This window comes from Schistocerca piceifrons, chromosome 4, assembly GCF_021461385.2.
Source record: "Schistocerca piceifrons isolate TAMUIC-IGC-003096 chromosome 4, iqSchPice1.1, whole genome shotgun sequence".
NCBI lineage: Eukaryota > Metazoa > Arthropoda > Insecta > Orthoptera > Acrididae > Schistocerca > Schistocerca piceifrons.
In genome coordinates this window covers 631,276,939-631,298,702 of record NC_060141.1, presented here as the reverse complement: position 1 = coordinate 631,298,702, position 21,764 = coordinate 631,276,939, and the positions used below count along the sequence as shown (strand labels likewise).

Here is a 21,764-nt window from a genome sequence, read left to right as displayed (position 1 = left end):
TAATAATGCGACACAAATCTGTGGTTAGATGTTTAGCAAGTAACAAGTAATTTCACAAAGATTGCATACTGAAGTGTCTGTAGTCATTTAGACCAGGAATGTGACAGAAACACATAACAGGTCCTACCACGCGCTCTGAGTTTGATGGAGGATCAAAACAGAAAAACCTGGTGTAAGCTGGACGAAAAGTGTTGACGGAGGTAAAAGGAAAAGAGTGGGCTCGGACTCGTTCCCTGACCCACTTGCGGTCGCAGGGACGGCCGTCGCGTGCGGAGAAAGTTGCGTTACGCGGCTGTGATTGCTTTTTAGGCGTCGAGGGCTGGACTCGGTGAAACTAGCGGGCACGTGTTTACTTTCTGTTTCAGGGGGCCGACAGCGCATCCAAGCCCACGTTTCAGTATGGGGCTCTGTTTGCGCTTCCCGACGCCGAAAATGTGAGGCTATCAGATACTCTCATTTAATTCGTGTGATAGTAAGATTCTTTACGGGATTCTTAGAGAAGAAACAAGGTGAAAATTGAATTGTGAATAATAAACGACACGTTTCAGTTCTGTTGAGACAAGGTACTGTTTGTACTCTTATAGTTTCAGACGAAATCATCACTGGCCAAAGACAAATATCTGTCGCTAATAGAAATGAATCTTGAAGTTAAAAATCATCACGTCAGCCTCACAGAATATTTAACAGACTGGTAAACTCTGTGTAACTATTACTTGCTGTTGGATAGGGGCAAACATTTTTCTATTCCAGATGTACTACAGTTTATAATAAAAAATACTGCTTATAAATGACAAGCACAATGTTGTGTGTATTCTTTAGCCTTAACTTATTTTCCAGAACGAATTTTCGCTTTGCAGCGGAGTGCGTGCTGATCTGAAACTTCCCGGCAGGCTGTGGCTAAGCCAAGTCTCCGCAGTATGCTTTCTTCCAGGAGGACTAGTCCCGCTGGGTATGCAGAACTTCTGCGAAGTATGGAAGGCAGGAGCCGGCCGGTGTGGCCGAGCGGTTCTAGGCGCTTCAGTCTGGAACTGCGCGACCACTACGGTCGCAGGTTCGAATCCTGCCTCGGGCATGGATGTATGTGATGTCCTTAGATTAGTTAGGTTTAAGTAGTTTTAAGTTCTAGGGGACTGATGACCTCAGAGGTTAAGTTCCATAGTGCTCAGAGCCATTTGAACCATGGGAGGCAGGAGATGAGTACTGGCGGAAGTAAAGCTGTGAGGGCGGTTCGAGAGTCACACTTGGAGAGCTCAGTCATCAGAGTATTTGCCAGTGAAAGGCGAAGGTCGCTGTTTCGGATCCCCATACAACACACAGATTTAATCTAACACGAAGTTTTAATTTATCTTGTTTAGCGGATCCAAACTTACAAAGGCATCATCGTACTTTAAAGTCTGGTTATGGACTTGTAAGCCGAAACTTGTTTACAGAATAAATTAATACTGTTGGTCAAACACAATATTTATAAAGATGGACTTCTATCAAGAAATGGTGGAAGAATACTTTAAAATCTGAAACGGAAATTTTCTCAGCTGTGATACTGGATAAGAGATGCTTTTCAAGTACCGATAAGGCAGTAATAATAGTTCTAAAGAAATTAGTTGTGATATTTTAGAGTTACGTGTCATCTTTGTTCATGTATGAGCACTACCCCGTTTCCGTTGTAGAGTCAGTGACACAATAAGATTAAGTTAATGAGGAACTTTGCTTTCAAAATATCTAATGTCAGGTTTGAATTCCAGTACAATTAATTAATATAGAGGTTATTGTGAAAGGAGTAACGTTCAAACAATGTTCCAAGTAGTTCTGGTTTAGGCGTAAATGTTTATCTCCTACGACAAGGACAAAACGAAACCTTAGTTGTGGGCCGCGCCTCATTCAGTTAAACATCCTGCCTAGCAAGTGTTTCTTGTTTGGCACAAATTAATCCAATAAAACGAAGCTTGTATATGTTAATGATAAAATTGTTTTCGAAATGCAGAGCAGGCAGCCTCAGCCGGTGAGACATAGACTGATCATAGAAGACACCTACATCATACCCCTAAGAAAGTAAAATGCTTAGCTCGCTGGTAACGTGCTTGCAATCGGGCCCGGGTTCGATTCTCGGCCAGTTTGGAAATTTTCTCCGTTTGGGGAGTGGGTGTTGTGTTGTCCTCATCATCATTTCATCCTCATCGGCGGCGCGCAAGTCGCCCAATGTGGTGTCGAATGAAATACGACTTGCACTTGGCGAACGAACTTCCTCGAATAGCGGCCTCCCGGCCAACGTTTCCATACGCTTATTTCCATTTTTTCCATTAATAAAAAAGTGTTGTGAACCAATTTTAAGCAGATAAATCCATCATCTATCATCTTAGAAAACGAGGAGAGCGTACAGCACCTGTTCAAGTCTATTTGAATATTGTTCACAAGAATAATCTCGGCAATGTGACTGTATTTAATGTGCACAAGTGAAGGATTTTTTCATCTTAGTTTTTACATCGTGATCTTGTGCGTCTTCCACCTTCTGCCATAACTGAAAACAGACCACAACACAACAAAGAAATCTCAGTGAAGATATAAATGCTCTGAACATTCCAAGTTAGAAACTCTGAACTGAGAAATAAATATTGTTTATAAAGAGAAAATATTTGCCTTTTTTTCGATCTGTCGGGAGAACTGGTAGCTTGAGAGAAACTACTGTTGCTTTCATTCTATACGTTCTTCACAAGTGTCAACAGGAACGAGTGCCTTGATGAATAGCAACGTCAAGAAAGCAAGCGACAAGGTGAGAGCTTGACCGAACGGAAAACAGTCACGTGTTTCTAATTTGCATCACACAGCGTCTATTTCACACTTCGTGTCTTTTCATCCTCTTGTTACAGTTACTTTAGTATTTGTATCTTTACATATTATGTTGATATAGATACAAATGGGATTGACAAGTTACAACACACGAGCAAATAATCGATCTTAATCGTTTGACAATCTAGGCATAAGCACGTTTCGCAGGGAAAGTAGTGAATGGGGTCAAAAGTGAAAGTAAAGCCACGCCATACAGTTCTGACTTTCAGTTTTGCGTTTTTGTTTCTAGTAGGAGTGGCAGAAATGAAAAGCCCCACGTTTCATTCCCAACTGGAAGCTTATTTGCTCCTACGACAATGCGCCCTCGTGTGATTCATAATTTTGAGAAGCCTTGCCATTCCACCTTCATAGACTATTAGTGCCATATCCAGTAAAACTTTGGTTAAGCGAAACTGCAAAACGACAGACTCAAAATTCTTAGAAGAAATCCATTCAAAACAATGGACAGCGACTTCACTGTTGACAAAACTGGAAATGTTTACTGTTTGCTTCCATTACGTCACCCATCGATGACTCCTGTGGACCGAAAACGTGGTAACGTATACCTTTATATGGGTAACCCATTGCCAGCACAATGGATACCCACAGTCGCTCATGTCATAAACTAAAAATGGACGACAATCTAAAGGCACGTACACCAAAATTAAAAACGTACTTTTCCTCGATTGAACACGAGTACACCCTGGAAATGTGCAGGAAATGACCAATGTTCTCTCTGTTCGTTAAACTGGCAATCAGTGCCTAGTAATCAGTGTTCAGTGCTCAGTTACAGAAGTCAAACACCAACTCTGATTCCGTATCTATTCGTTGCGACAGGTATCCTAATTATTCATAGTTCATCATTATTGTAAGACAGAAACGCAGGGGAAATTATAATATACGAAACTTTGTACATCCCTTAAACCAGAGGTGGGATTTGTTCTCGCTCAGAGATATCACAACATAGACAAAGAAAAGAGAGACATAGGTAGTGATTCACTATCTGAACATTTGTGAATATAAATTTGCTCTCCATAACGGGGAATATCTTTGCCAGAATTTTGCTAAACAGGTTTCGGAATAGTTTCTAAAATCTATTCCCTGCCTCTCACCGTGGCTTCCGCTACTCCAGAGTTACCATTGGCATGATAGTCTGTGCCAGACAACTGCACCAAAATGTTGAATAAGGAGGACCCCTGCGACTACAAAAGTCTTTATTCAAATACACGACCGGTTGCGTGAACTATATTTGCATTGTCAGCTACCTGTAGTCAGTTTAGAGAAGCGATCTGTTTAAAAACCGGAGAAGGCACTATTTCCTCTTTTAAGCAGATTGCTTCTATGGAATAACAACAAACACCTGATAATGCATATATAGTATGTGAAACCGTTCTTGTCCTTGAATAAAAATTTTTAGCAGTCACAGCGATTCTTTTTTATTCAAAACGGAATATTTAGACTGTGGATGGCCTACAAACAAAGTGTCATGTAATAGAAATGTTAACGATAACGCAAGCCTCTCTTCTTAGTGTAGTATGATCTAGAAAAGGCCTTTGCCACCGTACTTAGAGATGAGACAGGGATGGTTTGTAGGTTTATTGTGTGCCCTGCGTATTTTGTAAGACTGATATAAGAACTCCTTGCAGTATTATTGGTCAAATTCCGAATCAAATAGACATCTCCGAGAACATTCTGGTCGAGAGTTAGGTCTCATACAGACTGCGTACTCATACCCCCGTTCACGGCCCTATTTTTATTGGCCATGCTCTAAGAGACATAATCTACAAACAACGTTAATGTTGAAATTAAATAATGTGCTGACAGAAGACTTCTTAAACTAGCTAGACTTCACTCAAATAGATCGGTCAAACTCGTACAGATAACAGAGGTGATTTCAATGATTCTGCAGCCCAAATACGTGAAAAACTGTTTCAAGAGTGTTCACAAGCAATTTGGCCTGACTATGAACTTTCAGAAAAACAGTGTCGTACAACCTCTCCATGAACCCCTCTTTAAGAATACAAAATCGCCACCGTAGGAGGTAAATCACTGATCCTTCGATGAAAGTATTTCTTCGGAACATTGCACATCTGAAAGAGAAGTGGAAAACAGAAACCTTGTTTCCTCCACTTGCTTTGGACACTACTCTCAGTAGGCCCTTCTCAATAAAGCACTAAAATGAAGGTGACCCGGTGAGATGCAAACGAAACGCAGTCAGTTGCAGAAGCTTTTGGGAAGGAAATCATCAATGTCCGTTTAATGAAACCATCCCCGGTTTTCGCCTTAAAAAGATTCAGGAAATTTATGAAAAGTCTAAATATGGATGAAAAGTCGGGGTAATCCTGAGACAACACGAATAAGCAGTATAGATACCTTCGTCCTTAGCATCTTAAAAGATAGGAAGCTGAAGCTCGGCGAATGCGGAATATGGAGCAAATCCAACCACTACCCCCACGTAAAGTTAGGTGTAAAATCTGTGGGTGCAAGATTGTGCCTGATTTGTTTCTTAAACTGTCAGTTTCACCAACATCAACAATTTTCACACGAAAATACAGAAGAAGAAGGGATACTCGATATCGAGTGGCAATCGACGATGTCTCTGAATGAAGGATTTCTTCCAAGGACTTTCAAAGGCAGTATGCAGACAGTCAAGTTAATAGGAAATAACATTTTCTTTCAACACTAAACAAGAAAGAGAAAGCTGAAAGGTGGAAGGAATGTATAGAGGGGATGCAAAAGGGACATTAATTTCAAGGCAGAATTGCAGAATGGGGAAGCGGAAGTAGATGATGAGATGGGATACATTATACTGCGAGAAGAATTTGACAGAGCACTGTGAATCCTAATCCCAAACAAGGCCCAGGAGTCGACGACATTCCCCCAGAGCTGGTGATAGCTTTGGGAGACCCAGCCATGACAAAACTATTCCACCCAGTGTGAAATCTACACGAGGAAGGGGAAATGCCTTCAGACTTCAAGAAGATTGTAGTAACTAAAGATCAGAAAAAAGCAGGTGCCGATAGGTGCGAATATTACAGAACTTTCAAATTTGCAAAATATTGACACGAAATCGTTACAGAAGAACTGAATAACTGCTAGAAACCGACATTGGGGGAGATAAGTTTGGTTCCAGGATACATTTTGGAACACAAGAGGCTGTTCTGACCCTACGACTTAAATAATAAGCTAGATTAAAGAAAGGCAAAGCTAAGCTGTGGACTTAGATAAAGGTTTTGTCAACGCTGTCTGGAATACATTTTAAAGACTGCAGCGGTAAAATACAGGGAGCGAAAGGTTGTGTACACTACTGGCCATTAAAATTGCTACACCAAGAAGAAATGCAGATGATAAACGGGTATTCATTGACAAATATATTGTACTAGAACTCACATGTGATTACATTTTCACGCAACTTGGGTGCATAGATACAGAGAAATCAGTACCCAGAACAACCACCTCTGACCGTAATAATGGCCTTGATACGCCTGGGCATTGAGTCAAACAGAGCTTGGATGGCGTGTACAGGTACAGCTGTCCATGCAGCTTCAACACGATACCACAGTTCATTAAGAGTAGTTACTGGCGCATTGTGACGAGCCAGTTGCTCTCCCACCATTGACCAGACGTTTTCAGTTGGTGAGAGATCTGGAGAATGTGCTGGCCAGGGCAGCAGTCGAACATTTTCTGTATCCAGAAAGGCCCGTTCAGGACCTGCAACATGCGGTCGTGCATTATCCTGCTGCAATGTAGGGTTTCGCAGGGATCGAATGAAGGGTCGTAACACATCTGAAATGTAACGTCCACTGTTCAAAGTGCCGTCAATGCGAACAAGAGGTGACCGAGACGTGTAACCAATGGCACCCCATACCATCACGCCGGGTGATACGCCAGTATGGCGATGACGAATACACGCTTCCAATGTGAGCTCACCGCGATGTCGCCAAAGACGGATGCGACCATCGTGATACTGTAAACAGAACCTAGATTCATCCGAAAAAATGACGTTTTCCTATTCGTGCACCCATGTTCGTCGTTGAGTACACCATCGCAGGCGCTCCTGTCTGTGATGCAGCGTCAAGAGTATCCGCAGCCATGGTCTCCGAGCTGATAGTCCATGCTGCTGCAAACGTCGTCGAACTGTTCGTGCAGATGGTTGTTGTCTTGCAAACGTCCCCATCTGTTGACTCGGGGATCGAGACATGGCTGCACGATCCGTTACAGCCATGCGGATAAGATGGCTGTCATGTCGACTGCTAGTAATACGAGGCCGTTGGGATCCAGCACGGCGTTCCGTATTACCCTCCTGAACCCACCGATTCCATATTCTGCTAACAGTAATTGGATCTCGACGAACGCGAGCAGCAATGTCGCCATACAATAAACCGCAATCGCGATAGGCTACAATCCGACCTTTATCAAAGTCGGAAACGTAATGGTACGCATTTCTCCTCCTTACAGGAGGCATCACAACAACGTTTCAACAGGCATCGCCGGTCAAATGCTGTTTGTGTATGAGAAATCGGTTGGAAACTTTCCTCGTGTCAGTACGTTGTTGGTGTCACCACCGGCGCCAACCTTGTGTGAATGCTCTGGAAAGCTAATCATTTGCATATCACAGTATCTTCTTCCTGTCGGTTAAATTTCGCGTCTGTAGCATGTCATCTTCGTGGTGTAGGAATTTTAATGGCCAGTAGTGTACAACTTGTAGAGAAACCAGAGAGCAGTTATGGGACTCGAAGGGAAGCGATGGTTGAGAATGAAGGGAAGCGGTAGTTGACAATGTAGTGAGACAGAGTTGTAGCCTATCGCCGGTGTTATTCAATCTGTACTTTTGAGCGAGAAATAAAGGAAGCCAAAAGAAAATTTGGAGAATGAATTAAAGTTCAGGGCGAGGAAATAAAAACTCTTAGTCTTGTCTGTGACATTGCGATTCTGTCTGAGATAGCAAACGATTTGGAAATGCAGTTAAACGGACAGGATAATATCTTGAAAGGAGGATATGCGATGAATATTAACAAATGAATGGCAATGGAATGTAGTCGAATTAAATCAGCAATGCGAAGAGAATGAGATCGGGAAATGAGACAATAAAAGTAGTAGATGAGTTTAGCTGTTTGGGCAATAAAAATAACTGATGAGGACCGAAGTAGAGAGGATGTACGCAATGCGTCCCAGCTCCGCTAGGACTGCTTGTATGAAATTCCAAACTCCAATGCTATCTCATGGAGAGTTGCGGCATTGCGATCCTTGGGTTTCAAGAACAGCCGTATAGAAGGTGATCGGCAACCTGAATGAGACTGTAGCAGTACCTGTCTGGTACTCGTTGGAAAGTGGTGGTGGAGCAGCTAGGCAACATCATGTTAAGTTAGTCAAATCACGCCAGGGAACATCTGATATGACGAAATGTGTTTATGCTTATGACTGTTTAAGTTGTTCAACTGTTTTTCGGTGGTATGCTCTATTTAACGACTGGATGAAGGACATTAAGGACGTGCTACGAGCATCAAAGCCGCTAACAAGTCGCACAGACGAAAATGTGCAAGAAATAGCCGACATCATTACATCAGATACATGTGTTTCTGCACGACTCTTCGAAGAGCTGTCAGGAATATGGAAAACTATTGTGCACACAATTCTGGCCGAGGACTTGGGCAAAAAGAAAGGCTGTGCGTGGTTAGTGTTGCACGCACTTTCAGGTGATGAAAACCAGGGCAGGATCCAATACTGCAAAGACCTGTTACAAAGAGCCCAGACTGATACTCATTACACGAAATAGATATTAACTGGCGACGAGAATGCTGTTTCCAGTACGAGCCTCTTAAAAAGTGGCAGTTGAGCCCACAGAAGCCAAAACCAAAGACAGTCCGCTTGCAGAAGAACAGTGTGAAGTCAATGCTAACAGTTTTCGTCGATCACAGGGAGTCTGTATGAGAAGGGCAGACGGTAAATTCTAGTCGCTTGTAAGCGAGAATTCATCGAATTCGACCGGAATACCGATGGGCAGGTTCCTGGTAGCTCTCGCCCATAAAGCCAAGACCTTGCGCGAGATTTTGGCCAACAAACGGATCACAGTCTACGATCATCCGCCGTATTCGCAGGATTTGGCCCTTGCCGATTTGTAGTAGTTCCGCAAAGTGAAGTTGGCAATGAAAGGACACCGCTTCGACGCAGTTAATGACATCCAAGAAAACTGTGTTGCAGTATTAAATGAAATTCCAAAAAAGGACTAAGTGGCTGTTTCAAATCACTTCTAAAGCGATTTCAGCACCCTTGCAACTGCCAAAGGTTTGCCACCGCACTATTCACCCCGATGTCGTTTCTATTTTGACGACTACCCCTCTTCAGGGGTTTGATTTTCGACTATGACCGTCGGGGGCATCTGTGGTGCGTTAATGTGGCACTGTTTTCACCTGAGGATGCTGCTTTAATGCAGCGAAACCAGTTGTCGGAATAAACACCAAGTACAGCTACCCTGAGGTTCATTTTACTTCCATTCATTATGAAGTTTAACGGCTGTGGCTGCCCGCATTACAAAGCCCTATGCCTGAGATTTAGGTTTGAACTCCGCAGCACGCCAATCAGCGATGCTAACCGCAACTTTCCGCTGCTTGAACCACAGGTCGCCGCATATTTTAAATTGATACCCCGCCGCGTTTTTGTGTCTTTATGTGAAGGTTAGTGTTAGGTTTTTCTATTAGACGGACTAATTCACGAGGAATGTTTGTTTGCATTATAAATAAATCTTACGGCTATAAGTACTGATTGGCTATAATTAAAGTGCAGCTACTGACGCATCTGGCTGAGAAAATTGTGAGATATGCTACTTCGTTCATGCAAAAGCGATTTACGCCGAAAGAAAAATAGTTCCACTTCTGGACACCAAGTGTAAATCTGGTGGCGCTGTACACCGTTTGTACGACAGTATGACATCCATGCTGTTACAATGAAATGAACACCCTTAGCTGCTTACAGGCGTTGACATACGTCAACGGGGACAGATGAAAATGTGTGCCCCGATCGGGACTCGACCCCGGGATATCCTGCTTAAATGGCAGACGCTCTATCCATCTTCTTCTTTTTTTTTTTTAAATCTCGTTTTGTTCTATACTGTTCGTTGAATTTGTTCGTGGCGGACGTCCGACGACACACGTTCAGGTTGGTTGTTGTTCCGTGTACTCAGTTTTTTTTATTTTTTATTTTTTTATTACAGAGAGCAGCTAACCCTCTGACCGAAATCCATCTGAGCCACCGAGGACACAGAGGATAGCGCGACTGCAGGGATTTATCTCTGGCACATGTCCGAAAGAACAGATACCATCTTAGTAGCCGGCCCAAGTGGCCGAGCGGTTCTAGGCGCTTCAGTCTGGAACCGCGCGACCGCTACGGTCGCAGGTTCGAATCCTGCCTCGGGCATGGATGTGTGTGATGTCCTTAGGTTAGTTAGGTTTAAGTAGTTGTAAGTTCTAGGGGACTGATGACCTCAGTTGTTCCGTCCCATAGTGCTCAGAGCCATTTGAACCATTTTTGAACCATCTTAGTATGTATATAGTTAAGGCTCACCGGCCACTTGACCATCTTCTTCTTCTGTGCGAAAGCACAAACAGTGCCCGAACTCTTACGGGAATCAGCAACGCACCGCGAGTAATGAGTATAATGGGCGGGGGCACTACGAATGTAGAGCGGGACAGTACGTTGTGAATGTGGGTTTCGCGGGAGGCGTACCAGTGATAAATTCCTGCAGTCGCGCTATGCTCTGTGTCCTCGGTGGCTCAGATGGATAGAGCGTCTGCCATGGAAACAGGAGATCCCTGGTTCGAGTCCCGGTCGGGGCACACATTTTCAACTGTCCCCGTTGACGTATGTCCGAAAGAACAGATACTATCTTAGTATATATATCCATGCCATTGTTCGACAAGCCGTGACGTGAGTGTACAGTATGGCTATTGAAAAGAGAGACGTGTGCTGTAGTGGAACTGTTTAATGTGACCGGCAGCGGTTTCAGTGCTGCACTGACAGAGTTCGTCGACTGAAAGGTCTGAGAAAAGGGCCGATGTCACTAAATCGATGAAAGAAGATGATAATGAAATTCGAAAACACAGGTGATCTCGGTGTGGCGCCTGTAAGAGGATCGGGTCCTCTCCCTTTGGAAGTTACTGAAGAGGTTGCAGTTGCTGTAACTGACCGTACAGCATGTGCTGCGGGTTGTCATAGTGCCTGCGTATGTTACGACTTGCGCATGTTACGAGAATTGTCCATCCCATGTTCAATAGTACGGGAAGTTTTTCGATTTATTTTACACTGGTACCCGTACAAGAACCAGACGGTGCAGCAACTGACACCTCGTTATACGCAGCAACATTCTGCATTATTGCTCTTCGGTTTCTGGTACGTATTGAAGTTTATGATATGTGATCGGGCAGTGTTCTGTGGAGTGAGGAGGCACAATTTACACTAAAGGGTGCCGCGAATTCACAGAAAAGCGAAATATGAGGTACAGTTAAACGGCGAGTTAGGCATTGTCATTCTACTCGCCGTATGTGACTTTTTGGCGGGTGCCGGCCGGGGTGGCCGACCGGTTCTAGGCGCTACAGTCTGGACCCGCGCGACCGCTACGGTCGCAGGTTCGAATCCTGCCTCGGGCATGAATGTGTGTGATGTCCTTAGGTTAGTTAGGTTTAAGTAGTTCTAAGTTCTAGGGACTGATGACCTCAGAAGTTAAGTCCCATAGTGCTCGGAGCCATTTGAATATTTTTGGCGGGATGCCAAAGCACTTTTACTCTCGGTCCGTTCTTCTCTGAAGAAAACGCAACCAGAGGGTTCAAAATGGCTCTGAGCATTATGGGACCTAACTTCTGAGGTCATCAGTCCCCTAGAACTTAGAACTACTTAAACCTAACTAACCTAAGGACATCGCACACATCCATGCCCGAGGCAGGATTCGAACCTGCGACCGTAGCTGTCGCGCGGTTCCAGACTGTAGCGCCTAGAACCGCTCGGCCACCCCTGCCGGTGCAAACAGAGTCTGGAAGGTGTACCGTGAAGTCTGCATGTTTCGAGACCACTTTGTACAGCAGGTGATTGCTGCTTTGGAAGAGCACAACTGTGCGCAAACCAATGTTTTCCTTGCAATACGGGAGAACACCTCATGTCGCTCGCCCAGTGAAAGATCTGGTTAAACCTGCTGTCCAAGACCGTGTTATTTACATAGGTTTTTCAGATGCTTCGACAGCAAGATGACCTAATGTGAATCAGTGTGACTTTTGACTCTTGGGGATATCTAAAAGAAAGCGTTTACTAGGAAAATGTTCTGTCTCTACCTGATCTGGTTGCCAGTATAGAGGAAGACGTTTCTCAGATTGCAGATTGTTGATCAAGTCATTTTACAAATACAGCATCTCGCCGCCGTTTCGGGTGTTCATATTGAACAAATTGTGTAAGTAGCGGGTAAGAATAAAATCAGCATTGTGCCTTTCTCACTTTTCCTATCTTTTCTGCTCACGACCCGTTCCTCATGCTTTGCATATGGGAACATTTCTATACGTCTTTCTTCCATTCACAGCGCCAGATTTGCAGCTAGAGGGTACAATCGGATTTTTTTTTTCAGCGTAAATCGGTTCACATTAACGCATTATAATATTTACCAAGTTTTTTTGTAATACGAAAATTACTGCTCACACTGCTGTACTTTCATCATACCCGTCCGGCACTTAGTTCTACCAATGTGAGGTCGGGGTGAGCCGCTGGTGTTAATAGATGAAGTTTCAGAAAGCAAGATTAACCAGACTTACATGTGGCTGACTTTTGACTTGTCCATCACCAACTGCAAAATCTTGGGTTGTTGAGTTTCGCTGGGCTCGTAACGTCTGGTCGCGGAGGATGCCGAATTTATTGCAAATCACTCGAAAGAAGTACGAGGAAAATTCCCTTTGTGATACGTTCTAGCAAGCCTGATGCCAAGATGAAACGTAGTTCAAAATTATGATTGCAACATATTCAAATAATTCTTGTTGTTTGTAGTGCGTTAGGGCCAGTCAGTTTTTATAAAGTGAATTTAGCGTGGCGTGTACTCCTTATAGTGTTTCTTTGTTATAGCAGCGAAAACGTCTAATGAATTTTCAGAAACATTAACGAGGTAGATAATGAATTCTTGGCGTGAAACAACACGAAGTAATTTTGAGGCGCCAATGGCTCAATGGTATACTGTTATTGTCGATTAAAATATTGCTTATCTCTCAGTACATATTACTAAATTAATTTTTGTTTCTGTATGTGAAAGTTGGTCTCAGAAATTACTGCAGAGATTTTGATGCGATTTAGAATAATAGACAAACAGATTCACAAGTAAAATTTGTGTATACGCCAGACAAACTGTCTGGCCGTGCATATGCTTTGTGGTACCTTTGTGAATCCTCCTCTTCTAGCCGACCAAACACTGGCAGTGAAAATTCCAACCACCACCTGGATTCAAATCCGTTACCTCCTAGTCGATCGTCACCGCACAGACATGCGTTACGACCTCGGCAAAGTGCAGTTTGATGGCAGTATTCTCCGACACAACAAGTACTCCAAGAATCTTGATATCACACTTGACCGTAATATAAGGGTGTTACATAAAGGTACGGCCAAACGTTCAGGAAACATTCCTCACACACAAAGAAAGAAAATATGTTATGTGGACATGTGTACAGAAACGGTTTCTTTCCATGTTAGAGCTCATTTTATTACTTCTCTTCAAATCACATTAATCATGGAATGGAAACACACAGCAACAGAACGTACCAGCGTGACTTCAAACACTTTGTTACATGAAATGTTCAAAATGTCCTCCGTTAGCGAGGATACATGCATCCACCCTCCGTCGCATGGAATCCCTGATGCGCTGATGCAGCCTTGGAGAATGGCATATTGCATCACAGCCGTCCACAATACAAGCACGAAGAGTCTCTACATTTGGTACCGGGGTTGCGTAGACAAGAGCTTTCAAATGCCCTCATAAATGAAAGTCAAGAGGATTGTGGTCAGGAGAGCGTGGAGGTCATGGAATTGGTCCGCCTCTACCAATCCATCGGTCACCGAATCTGTTGTTGAGAAGCGTACGAACACTTCGACTGAAATGTGCAGGAGCTCCATCGTGCATGAATCACATGTTGTGTCGTACTTGTAAAGGCACATGTTCGAGCAGCACAGGTAGAGTATCCCGTATGAAATCATGGTAACGTGCTCCATTGAGCGTAGGTGGAAGAATATGGGGCCCAATCAAGACATCACCAACAATGCCTGCCCAAACGTTCACAGAAAATCTGTGTTGATGATGTGATTGCACAATTGCGTGCGGATTCTCGCCAGCCCACACATGTTGATTGTGAAAATTTACAATTTGATCACGTTGGAACGAAGCCTCATCCGTAAAGAGAACATTTGCACTGAAATGAGGATTGACACATTGTTGGATGAACCATTCGCAGAAGTGTACCCGTGGAAGTGAATCAGCTGCTGATAGTGCCTGCACACGCTGTACATGGTACGGAAACAACTGGTTCTTCCGTAGCACTCTCCATACAGTGACGTGGTCAACGTTACCTTGTATAGCAGCAACTTCTCTGACGCTGACACTAGGGTTATCGTCAACTGCACGAAGAATTGCCTCGTCCATTGCAGGTGTCCTCGTCGTTCTAGGTCTTCCCCAGTCGCGAGTCATAGGCTGGAATATTCCGTGCTCCCTAAGACGCCGATCAATTGCTTCGAACGTCGTCCTGTCGGGACACCTTCGTTCTGGAAATCTGTCTCGATGCAAACGTACCGCGCGACGGCTATTGCCCCGTGCTAATACACACATCAAATGGGCATCTCCCAACTCCGCATTTGTAAACATTGCACTGACTGCAAAACCACGTTCGTGATGAACACTAACCTGTCGATGCTACGTACTGATGTGCTTGATGCTAGTACTGTAGAGCAATGAGTCGCATGTCAACACAAGCACCGAAGTCAACATTACCTTCCTTCAATTGGGCCAACTGGCGGTGATTCGAGGAAGTACAGTACATACTGACGAAACTAAAATGAGCTCTAACATGGAAATTAAGCGTTTCCAGACACGTGTCCACATAACATCTTTTCTTTATTTGAGTGTGAGGAATGTTTCCTGAAAGGTTGGCCGTACCTTTTTGTAACACCCTGTATATATGGGAAACACAACAGCCAAGATAAAGACTCGCAACGGCATCATTGAGAGGTTGTGTGGCACGATCTGGAGGATTTCGATGGAGACACAATACACAGTTCAACAACACGATGCCTATGACTTCTGGTACAATCACACCAACTCCTGTCTACTGGCTTCCCCTGCTAAGCAATATCTACGCGCCATGCATTCGCACGATATACAAGAGAATAATGAACTACCCAGTCATCACGACATACCCGTCTCCCAAAGAAATAGGCTTCGTTAGAGACACCCCCCGCTGTTGTACGCTGAACAGCTAGCTACAAGTAACACCAATGTAAGAGATCTCTGGAACAGGAACTGCCAGTACATCGGAAATGACCGAGAACGGAAATAGTTCGAGAGATATAATTCTGATTCTGTGGGTGTCGGGCTTGACAGGAGACTGTGAGTCAAACTGAATAGAATTCGCACGGAACGTGCTCGGTGCTTTGACTCACTCTATAAATGGGGTATTGTGGAATCTCCGCATTGTTACCGTGGTGCGCTGAAACAATCTGTCAGACATATAAGAGAGGAGTGGTTCCTACGATGCTATAAGGGCATGTGGAATGATTTTATATACGCCAATGTCACAGTGTTGGAATGGGTTAGAAACCTAGATACTAATATTTAGTCTATTTATTTTTGTTTTACATATTATAAATGTACTGCATTTGTGTGCTATACGAATAATGACGATGATGATGAGCGACCTAGGTTGTGGTGGCAGGTTCAGTAACGTATATCAAGTGGAAAAACTGATCTGAGAACAGAACGAAGTGTGCAGTTTAACGTTGTGTAGATGACAAGGTCTTAAGTAATAGTGACGAATAGTCTTGTTCATATATTTCTCTTAAAGTTGTCATTTTGTGTGTTTTGTGCAAATGGAGGAAGTGGTGCACAATGCAGGGTGTTTCAAAGTGTTGCCGACAAACATTAAGGGGTAAAAGACCATGTCATGGGGAACAACTTTTGTTTGAGACAAAATGTTCTCTGGCGCTTTCCAGCGACGCAAGACATCCTTTAGTATTCGTCGAGCCTCGGGCGACAAGATTTCACCGAACTAGCAGGGTCTACTAACCGGGTGTGCTCCTCGCTACCTACTACAGTAAACTGATAGTGATTTACAAAATAAATAAATAAATAAATAAAATGAGTATCTTAAGCGGAGAAAGATATTTCACATGACTGGAAGACAGAGAAAACACGTTGCTTACAAACGTCGCAGTGTGCCTACGTCCTGCCGCCTGTCAGGGGAATAACAAAACGATAGCCAGTGTCGCTGGGAAGCGTCAGCGAACATTTTGACTCTAACAAAAGTTGTTTTCCATGACGTGGTCTATTACCCATAAATGTTTGTCGCAGAGACTTAGAAACACCCAGCATAATGAATTGCTTCAGACGATATACCACCAACAGAAAAATATTAAAAATTGGTGAAGTTTTATAAGCAGTTAATATCATGTCACTATGCTTTATTGGCTGAATTCAAATGTATCCGAACTCACTGAGTTCTTCCTCTGCAACCGATACATTTTCGCACGTACGCTGCTGTAATTTTCCTCTTTTGAGTAATCTTTGTGTATTGATAAGCAAAAGATGGACGTAGAAGCTGAAATTAGCGGACTGTATTTGACGTGAAGAGATTTCTCTAATACACTGGACAGTCATATTAACGGCACCAACCGTTAAAAGCTAGAATAATCGCCTTTGGTAGCGCAGGACGTGAAGGAATAGAGTGAACTAGATTCTATAGGTACCGGTAGGGATGTGGAGCCATGCCGACGGAAGTGCTGCGGCCAGCGTTTGAGGATCCATGGCGCGAACTGCCCTACCGAGGTGGTCTCCCAGATTCTCAATTGGTTTTAAATTCTGGGATGTCTGGTGGCCAGAGGAGTACGGTAAACCAATCGTGGTGCTCTACGAACCACGCAAGTACACAGCAAGCTGCGTGACCCGTTGCATTGTCCTGCTGATAGACGTCATCGTGGAAAGGAAAAACACTTAGGGTGAACATGGTCCTCAAGGAGATATGCATTCTTGATCCATTGTGCCTTCCAGAATGATGAGATCACTCACGAAAACGTTCCCTCCTGTTTGCACAGTGTTTTAGATGTTTCATTCAAACACACCAACGGCCGTCTGTCAGGTAGAGCATAAAACGTCATCCAAGCCCACTTGTCACCACTCAATGGACGACCAGTTGCGTTACTGGCGTGCAAATTCCAGTCTTCGTCACCGATGAATAGCAGTCAGCATGGATGCATGCTGCGGAGGCCCATACGCAGCGAGGTTCAAAAAATGGCTCTGAGCACTATGGGACTTAACATCTGTGGTCATCAGTCCCCTAGAACTTAGAACTACTTAAAACTAACTAACCTAATTACATCACACACATCCATGCCCGAGGCAGGATTCGAACCTGCGACCGTAGCAGTCGCGCAGTTCCGGACTGAGCGCCTAGAACCGCTAGACCACCGCGGCCGGCTCAGCGAGGTTCGCTGAACGCTCGTTGAGAAGACACAGTTTACAACCATCCTTGACCTGAAAGCCAATGATCATACCCTTTTCGGCGTCAGATAAATCACTTCATTTCCGCACTACAACAACGACTGCACTGTTGTCTGCGTCAGCCCGACACGCTTTATACACCCTCCTCTGCTAGAGCGATGACCTGCCGCCTGTGAGCTGTTACTGCATGTCTACGTCGAACATAGGAGATGGTCACATTAATGTGACTGGGCTGTGTAACGGCAGCTGTACTTCTCTTGGAGATGATAAACAAGAAGTACTTCCCGAAACTTCAACTACAGATGGTATAATAACGGTTTTCGGCTCATAAGCTGTATAAAATACCTGACGTCATAGGGATCTCAGTAAAAAGGGTGCGATACATTTTTAACAAGAAGAATTAACAATGAGAAATAGGGGTGCCACCTAGCCAAAGGTAAATGTAACGATTTGTTACTGTGAATGAGACATGGGCCCATAATTTCACGCTGTCAGTCTAAACTGTTGGTGAAGACTGTGGTCCTTATTCCAAAAAGACTGAATATTCAACTGCTGAGAAGATTAAAGATCACGGTTGATGTTTTGTGGAATGCAAAATGAGCTTCTTCCTATTGGTTGTCTTGTAAAACAGTACCTGGCAACAACTATAGAAATCTCTTGGGTCAAAAAATGGCTCTGAGCACTATGGGACTCAACTGCTGAGGTCATTAGCCCCCTAGAACTTAGAACTAGTTAAACCTAACTAACCTAAGGACATCACACACATCCATGCCCGAGGCAGGATTCGAACCTGCGACCGTAGCGGTCTCGCGGTTCCAGACTGCAGCGCCTTTAACCGCACGGCCACTTCGGCCGGCCTCTTGGGTCAAACTGTTGAAAACTACCCTGGGAAAACGCTTACATTGCAAAAAAAAAGAAGACTCTCTTCAACGGTGCTTTGGCAACGGGAAAACTGACAGATTTATAATACCGATTGCTCGACCTACACTATCTGTTGAAAAGTGTTCGGACACTCCTTTGTAATTCGGAACTGACCACAGGATGCCATGAGAGGCGAAACCGCCGTTATAAAAGGAGGCGGGGAGTCTTGTATCAACAGTAGAAAAGCATTAAAAGCGGAACGGGTCGATCATGAGAGCTCAGTGAATTGGAATGTGGACTAGTCGTTTGATGTCACCTGAGTAACAAATCCATCAGGAACATTTCAACCAATCTAAAGTTGCCAAGTCTACTGCTGATGATGTGACTGTGAAACGGAATGCGAAAGAACAACCACGAAGGAATAACCACAGCTTTACCATCACTAAGGAGACCGTATGCATTGACGGACAAGAAGCTTCGAGCTTTGTGGAAGGTGATTGTATAAAATTACATGAAATCAGCGGAACAAATGACTCCTGAGTTGCAAAGTACTACCAGCAGCCCAGCTATCATAGTGTCTTTGCCTAGGGAGTTGAAACAATGGGATACATTTGGTGACCATACATTTCTGTAATCAATACTAAGCAACGCTGGAGGTGGTATGAAGAGCGAGACTATTGGACAGTGGAGGATTGGAAACGAGTGATCTGAAAGGGTATGGCCAACTTCCTTCCCATCCTTCCCTAACCCACTGGGACCAATGTCCTCACTGTTTGGTCCCCTCCCCAAATCAACCAGTCATCCAACCAACCAACGAGTGATTTGGAGATATGTATGCCGCTATACCTAGTGGCAACCCGATGAAAGAGTTTGGGTTTGGCGAAAGCCTGGAGGCGTGACCTACCATTATGTGTAGTACAAACAGTGAAGTATGTGGGAGGTGGTGTTACAGTACGGGGCTGTTATACGTGGTTAGTGTGCTATCTTCTTATAGCCCTTAAGAAAACGCTAAATGTCGAAGGATATGAACACATTTTACAGAATTGTGTACTGCGTAAAGTAGGGGAACAGCTCGGAGACGATAATTGTTTTACCAGCGTGACAACGCACTCTGTCAAGAAACAGCATCTGTGAGGCAATGGTTTGTGGACAATAACGTTCCTGATATGGACTAGCGTAGACAGAGTCTCAAGCTAAATCCAACAGAACAGCTTTGGGATCAGTTAGAACGTTGAATTGTCTCCATATCCCAGCGTTCAACAGCACTGCCTGTTCTGGTTTCTGCTCTTAAGGAAGACTCGACGCATAATGAAACACTTCATTAAAAGTCTCCCCAGCAGAGTTCAAGCAGCCATAAAGATGAACAGTGGACTTTGGTTGAGGTATTGAACAGATTTGGCCTCCTTCTGATTGCCCTCGACCAACAGTTGAGGAAGTATATGACTTGGAAACCTTTTGAGCCCAATGACAAGTATACGAGATTTTTGCAGTCCTGCTAAGGATAGTGTTTACTCACTGAAAAAATGTCGGACAAAGTGCTGCTCAGCTTCGATGTATCTATGTTTGAAGAACTGCTTTTTGGCACCACTATAAAGTGCTGTACTTTATATTTATTTACATATGACAATTTTCCGTCAAGAGGTCATCTTCTAGTCACGGGTTAACATTATACCAGGTTAAAGGAAGGTTCCATGGCGTCAAGTACATAATTGTTTTCAGTCCTTATTCATGAGACTGCTTTGCACAGACAGTATGCTGAATACTGCTATGGACTGCCAGTTTTTGCGTATGGTGATCGATGAAAATTGTATGAGATAATCGATGCACCTCTATGTGACAGATGCTGCAACTAAAAGTAGTTAATCTATTTGACGACAGGAACCTTTCTTTAAACTGATGTGATTGTAATTCGTGACTTGAAGATGATCACTTGCCTAAAACTGGTTTTCTGTGAGCAATTGCAGAATACAGATTTTCTCAAAAGTACATTTACATAAGAGCAGACCATTGGAAATTGTTTTTTTTTTTTTTCTTCAACATACGCAATCTTTCAATCTCACGAGCGGAGATGTCTCGCCGACTGTGAGCGCTTGATGATGGTGGTATTTCCACTAATAGTAGTAGCAGAAGAAGGAAAACAATAAACAATAATTCGTACAGTGTAGTAATTGACAGCTGCTTCCTAGGGAATTTGGAAAAACGGGATGAGTATCTGTGATAACGATCGATGTTGTACGACAGCGGCAGAAGCGGTTCACCGGTATACTCACGTTGTCTGGAGCTGAGTCCTGGTGTTGGTGGTCGGTGGCGCAGCTGGCAGGGAGAGCCTGCAGCAGCAGTAGCAGCAGCGGCAACAGCAGTGCGCGGCGTCGCATCTCGCTACATGTCGCTGGAGCTGGAGTCGTCGGCCGTTGCCGGAGCGGCTGTCGGGCGACTGGAGGCTCCGCGGCTGGAGGCCAGCGCTTTCTCCGCCGGAGAGGGAAACCTGCCGCTGCCGGCGCCCGCCCCCACCCCGCGCGCCGTCCGCACCTTCTCGGTCGCGGCCGTGGAGGAGGTCACTACCGCGCCGCCGTGCCGGGTCGGCCTTTCTACACCTATCTGATCCTTGCGTAACTGCCACGTTACTTGCCATGTCGCAGCCATACCGACTTCCTCGTAGGCGGGAAGCGACGAGAAACTAGCGATGCTCTTTACCACACTAGTCGAAAGGCCAGCGAAAGAAAAAATTCGGGAAATTTTTGCGATTTTTTTCCGTATTGGATGCTCTTGAACTCTGCCACTGTTACTTTAAAGGATACTGTTGAATAATGTCTGCCACCAGTCTGAAGGCTGATTATTTAAATCACGACCATTTTCGTACTTCAGTTTCGTTTCCAAATTCACTGTTGGAGTTCACTGGCGCACCTAATAGGCCAATTGCGTGATTTTGACTGGGGCAACGTAAGTGATACTATTGCACATTTCTTGTGAAAGTAATCATTTGAACGACTGTGTTCCGTGCGGCTGGTCCCGGCGGAGGTTCGAATCCTCCCTCGGGCATGGTTGTGTATGTTTGTCCTTAGGATAATTTAGGTTAAGTAGTGTGTAAGCTTAAGGACTGATGCCCTTAGCAGTTAAGTTCCATAAGATTTCAAACATATTTGAACATTTTGAACAACCGTATTCCGATATTCAAACATTAAAGCGTTAAATGTTGTTAATTGTTGAGAGACGTGAACTCATAGCATCAAGCGTGTTTCCTTTGGAAAACACTAATTATTGTCAAAGAGATTAGACCTGTGAGGTGCACAGAGAATAAACACATTAAAGACCGCAATATATTACATAACTCCATAGCCACACTATCAGATTATAATAAGAC

At 44.1% G+C, this 21,764-nt stretch overlaps 1 protein-coding gene across 1 annotated transcript in view; it reads right to left on the bottom strand.

Annotated features, from left to right (window-relative positions):
- The window catches only part of LOC124794908 (trypsin-1-like), a 107,505-nt gene extending 86,648 nt beyond the window's left edge, over positions 1-20,857 (bottom strand). The window contains exon 1 of the mRNA XM_047258610.1: positions 20,674-20,857. Coding sequence (XP_047114566.1) covers positions 20,674-20,778 — 105 coding nt within the window. The 5' untranslated portion in view covers positions 20,779-20,857. The remainder of the gene's footprint in view (positions 1-20,673) is intronic.
- Between the last annotated feature and the right edge of the window lie 907 nt (positions 20,858-21,764).